The 5319-nt window shown below is 68.9% G+C and overlaps 1 protein-coding gene across 1 annotated transcript; it reads left to right on the top strand.

The window, feature by feature from the left end:
* The first annotated feature begins 2342 nt into the window (after positions 1-2342).
* RPS15 (ribosomal protein S15) lies at positions 2343-4205 on the top strand. Its single transcript, XM_075444098.1, has 4 exons — positions 2343-2408; positions 2803-2888; positions 3032-3266; positions 3971-4205. Exons 1-4 carry the CDS (start codon positions 2406-2408, stop codon positions 4082-4084), a joined length of 438 nt encoding a protein of 145 aa, XP_075300213.1. The 5' UTR covers positions 2343-2405; the 3' UTR covers positions 4085-4205.
* The last annotated feature ends 1114 nt before the right edge of the window (positions 4206-5319 follow it).

Below are 5319 nucleotides of genomic sequence, written 5' to 3'. Positions count from 1 at the left end.
GCCTGTCTCCACTTTTTTTTTTTCTTTTCACAAAAAAGTTGCTTGTGAATTTGTGTTTTCATGAGAAATCAATTGGCAGCCTTGAAAATCACGTCTTAGCGGCAGCAGGCAGGCTTACGCTGTCCTCAGGGGGCTGGGGCACCACTAGCCGTGGGGCTAAGGCAGCCGTTCCTCGTGCCCTCTTCACGCGGGAAGCGGCGCCGGTGGTGACGGGTCACGGCGGCTCTGTCACATTTGCGCTGTGGAGGCTGGAGAGCCGTCACCACTGTCGGCTCCGACCAGGCCGAGCTCTGACGTGGGAAGGGCTCCCGCACCACCTCTCCCGTCACCAGAGCCGCCGGCGTGCGCTGGGCCCTTCGCACATTGACGGCAGCGACGCTGGACACTGCTCTGCGCCTGACCTTGAGGCCTCAGGGCACTGTGGAAAACGCGCTCTCACAGGCTACAAGGAGCGTGTGTGCCGTGGATTTGGGCACCTCCCCTGCCGCAGCGTGCCCCTCGCTCCCCACGGCTGAAACCCCGCGGTGACCTTGCTGGTGACGTGCTGTGCCAGTGCCCGCTCAGGGTTCGCGTCCCCGTTCCTGCCCGGCTGCAGTAAGCGTGCTCTCCCTGCCTCAGGTCGCTGCTCTGGTTACTGCGTGCCCCCGCGCTGGGGGGTTTCTCTTTTTCTCTGCAGCTGCTGCGGACGGCGTGTGATGGGTAAAACACGGATGTCTGAGCCTCTCCTGTGTAGATCAGCAACCATAACTCTGCCCTGGGCCTTCTAGAGTTACCGCCTCAGCACGTGTCTCCAGCGTGGGGTTGGGCCCCGGGGAAATCAACTGCACACGACCAGCGCTGTAGTGACACGGGTCGCCGGCTCAGAGGCCGCGCTGCGCCTTGTCCGTCCTTCAGACGCGAGTCTGGGGTGAGCCGCTGCGGCAGAACCCAGCCCTGCCCGAGGAGCCTTCTCCCCGGGGCTGCGCGTCCGTGCTCGCTGGTCCTCTGCCCTCCTCGACCGCTGCTCGCAGCGCTGAACGCCTTGGCAGCTGCGCTGGAAAGACTTCGTGCGGGAGCAGCTGGGGTGTTGCTCAGCGCGCCGTGAAATCCGGGATGCGGTGGGACGTACCCGCGGGGTTGCTCTCGGAAGGACTTTGGTCACTTCAGAGGTTTGCTGGGGTTCGTCTGGATCCATCCGGCGCCGCTGGCTGTGGATCCCCTGGGATCGGTTACTTCCAGGAGCACAGAGTGCTTGGTGCTTCCCTGCCGGGACGGGCGCTGCTCCTGCTGCCGCTTTGACCCCGCGCTGAGCCCCGGCCGGTGCGACGTGCTGTGGAAGGAGGGTACGGCGCAAACCCGCGGCATCGCAGTGACGCATGGAGGGAAGGAGACCGAAAGCTGCTGCTGCTCTGCTGCCTGTCGAGCTCCTCTGGGATGAAGGGTTTGGAGATGGACGCCTGCGCAAAAGCAGCTCCTCCGGGTCAGCGCGGGCCGTTCCCTCCGCCAGGAACTCGCCTCTGCCCAGGGCAAACGGCAGTGGCCTGCGCCGAGAGACAGCCGGCGTTCGTCTGCCGCGGCCTGGCTGGGCACGGGAGCGGGGCGGAGGAGAGCTCCTGCCCGGGAGCTTTGTCGGTCGCTCGGCTCCGGCCGTGCTGCGCCTGTCCTCACTGCACCCCTCTGCGCGGAAGCTGGGAGGGCGACGGGCCGTCTCGGCAGGATGAAGGCAGCTGCCATGCGGGTGCTGGGCTGAGCGGGACGGGGGATGGCCGCACGCAGCCCGCCCGGCGCGGTGGGGACGTCGGCGTGCGGCTGCAGCACCCGCAGCCGCGCCTCGAAGGTGACTTCGGGGCCCTTGCTGCTGCTGTTGGGTCCCAGCTTGGGCCAGCAGAACAGGAGCAGCTTCCCAGTGCCGCCAGTGGAACGGGAGCAGCTTCCCAGTGCCGCCAGTGGAAACAGGAGCAGCTTCCCAGGAGCAGCTTCCCAGTGCCGCCACTGGAACGGGAGCAGCTGTTCGGGCTGAAACCGCTGCAGCCCGGTCCCTCGTGCTGCTGGGCAGCGTACTGCTTCCTCCTCCTCCTCCTCTTCCTCCTCCTCGAGGGCCTGGCCCCGCTCTCGGCCCTCCGGGAAGAGGCTCCCTGCTCCCGCAGCGCCCGGGGTGAGGAGGAGCCGGCCTAGGGGAGATGAGGGGGGTCTGTCCCTCAAGCAGGAGCTTCCTGCACCAGCTCCAGCCCCCCCCCCCGTCATGCCCGATCCCCCGCGTTCCTGCGGGGCGCGGCCCCTTTAAGGGACGTGAGGGCGGAAGCGCCTCCGGAGGCTGCCGGGGGCGGGGCTTCTCGCTCCTTTCGCTCCTTCCGCCCCGCCCCCGCTCTCGCGATATCCGCCGCTTCCGGCCCGCGCGCGGCCTTTTCCGCGGAGACCCGACCAAGATGGTGGGTGCGGGAGGGGGCGGCAGGCGGCTGCTATCGGGCTCCATCTTCCGCGGGGGGCGGCGGGCCGGGGCCGGGGGTGCTGCGGCCGCCGAGAGCGGTTCGGCCTCTCCCCCTGGGGGGGGCGGCGGGCGGCGCCTGGGGCCTGCCGGGGCGGCCGGGCCGGGCCAGGCCTGAGCGCGGCAGGAGCCCGGTTCCCCGGGGCTGGGCCCGGCGGGGCTGAGGGGGAGCGGGGGGGCGGCTCGGGGGCCCTGCGGAGCTCGGAGCCTGCGGCCTCCCCGTGCGCCGGGGGGCCGAGCGCCGGGCCCGGCGGCCCTAACACCCCCTCCTCTTCCTCCTCCTCATCCTCCTCCCCCCGTCCGTCTGTCCGTCCGTCCCCGCGTCCCTGGCGCTGCAGGCGGAGGTGGAGCAGAAGAAGAAGCGGACGTTCCGCAAGTTCACGTACAGAGGGGTGGACCTGGACCAGCTCCTCGACATGTCCTAGTAAGAGCCGCCCGCCCTCGGCTGGGGCCCTGCGGGAGCCCCCCCCGCCGCCCCCCTGCTCTGGGCGCTCCGCCGGGCCCTGCGTGGGCCGGAGGCCGCGGGTGAGTGCCCGCAGCCCTGCGCTCAGGCTCTCACCCCCGCAGCGAGCAGCTGATGCAGCTGTACAGCACCCGGCAGCGCCGGCGCCTCAGCCGCGGCCTGCGCCGCAAGCAGCACTCGCTGCTGAAGCGGCTGCGCAAGGCCAAGAAGGAGGCACCGCCGATGGAGAAGCCGGAGGTGGTGAAGACCCATCTGCGGGACATGATCATCCTCCCCGAGATGGTGGGCAGCATGGTCGGCGTCTACAACGGCAAGACCTTCAACCAGGTGGAGATCAAGGTGAGGCCTCGCCGCTGCGGCGTCGGCCCCGCTGCCGCCTGCGCCGAGCTCTGCGCGTCCCCGACGCCTCTGCGTCGGTTGACGGACACCTTGCGCCATCCCGCTCCTGCCCGGGGTCTGAGGGGAGGCCGAAGCTCCCGCCTGCAGCCGGGCCGGCCCCAAGGACACCCAGCAGGGTCCGTCCCGAGGGTGGGCTGCTCGCAGCGGGGTCTGAGCCCTCACGAGGCTTCAGCGCAGGCTGGAGGTAGTGAAATCCCGGGGCTGCTGCGCTGCCGCTGTGCCGGGAGGGCTGCGCTCGGCCCTGGCTCCCTGCCGGCCGGCACCGTGTTCTGGTGAGACGGATCCGTGAGGTAACCTGACAGCGCTGACAGGATTCGGTGGCATTTTCTGCTTGTGCCTGGGGTTAAATCCGTCCTGGCAGCGCCCCAGGAGGCCCCTGCGTCTTGGGGGGCTCTGGGGGGGCAGAGGGAGCCCCCTGTCCCACTGAACCCCTGCATGGAGCCAGCAGTGCCCATTGCCCGCAGGCCCCGGCTGCTGCAGGAGGGGCCCGGGCACGGCGGCGGTGCCGGAACAACCGGCTGCGCTGGGGCAGCTGCCAGCGCGGGGACGGGGCTGTAACCGTCCCCGAGCTGCCGTGGGTGGGGTGGGGGTCCGTGCCCCGGCCCCGGGCGCCGCCCCCAGCTCTGCTCTCTCTTCTCTTCCAGCCCGAGATGATCGGTCACTACCTGGGGGAGTTCTCCATCACCTACAAGCCGGTAAAGCACGGCCGGCCCGGCATCGGCGCCACGCACTCCTCCCGCTTCATCCCGCTGAAGTAGCGGCGCGCCGCGGCAGCCTCTCCGCCTGTAAATAAAGAGATTCCTCCCCGGGGTCCCTGGCCTGGCCGTGCGGCTCCCGGGGCTGGGGGCTTGGGGCGGGGGCAAAACCCCTGCGTTTTAATCATCGTTTGACGTTTTCCTGACGCTTCCCGGCCGCTCTCTGGCCCTCGGTTGCGGTGCGCGGATGCTGGGCTTGTGCCATGGAGGAGATGCCCAGTGATGGGCGCTGCCGGGTATTTCACCTCACTGGGGGGGTGGGGGGCTCCTGGGGCCTTGGGCCCCAGGCTGCTGCTGGCTCGGGGTCTGTGGGCGCAGCGTGACCGTGGCTCAGCTGGTGGCTGGTGGCTGCGGTGCTTTGCAGCCCAAGGGAGAGACTGCTCTGTGGGGCGAGGTGGGGGATCCCAGGGGGGTGATCCCAGCTCGATGATCCTGGTGGGTGATTCCAGCAGGTGATCCTGGGGGTTGATCTTGGGCGGGTGATCCCGAGGGATGATGCCAGGTGGATGATCCTGGGGGTTGATCTTGGGCGGGGGATCCCGAGGGATGATCCCAGGTGAGTGATGCCCTGGTGAGGCCCCATCTGCAGTGCTGTGTCCAGTGCTGGGCTCCCCAGTTCCAGAAAGATGAGGAGCTGCTGGAGAGAGTCCAGCGCAGGGCTACGAGGATGAGGAGGGGACTGGAGCATCTCTGCTATGAGGAGAGGCTGAGGGAGCTGGGCTTGTTCAGCCTGGAGAAGAGAAGGCTGAGAGGGGACCTTCGAAATGCCCATAAATATCTGCAGGGTGGGGGTCAGGAGGATGGGGCCAGACTCTGTTCAGTGGTGCCCAGCGACAGGACAAGGGGCACCGGGCACAAACTGGAGCAGAGGAAGCTCCAGCTGAACCCGAGGAAGAACTTCTTCCCTCTGAGGGTGACAGAGCCCTGGCCCAGGCTGCCCAGGGAGGCTGTGGAGTCTCCTTCTCTGGAGATATTCCAGGCCCGCCTGGCCGCGGTGCTGTGCCCCCTGCTCTGGGTGACCCTGCTTGGGCTGGGTGACCACAGAGGTCCCTTCCGACCGCTGCCCTGCCGGGATCCTGGGAATGATCCTGGGGGTTGATCGGGTGGGTGATCCCAGGGATGATCCCGGCTGGAAGCTCCAGTCTGTCCCGGGAGCTGCCCCAGGGCCTGAGCTGAGCCGCTTTCGGGGCCGGGGCCGGCAGGACCAGGCGTGGGGGTGTCCCCAGCCCCGAGGAGCC

The sequence above is a fragment of the Opisthocomus hoazin genome, chromosome 27 (assembly GCF_030867145.1).
Source record: "Opisthocomus hoazin isolate bOpiHoa1 chromosome 27, bOpiHoa1.hap1, whole genome shotgun sequence".
NCBI lineage: Eukaryota > Metazoa > Chordata > Aves > Opisthocomiformes > Opisthocomidae > Opisthocomus > Opisthocomus hoazin.
The sequence above is the reverse complement of the archived record's forward strand: the minus strand, read 5'-3'. Positions and strand labels throughout refer to the sequence as shown.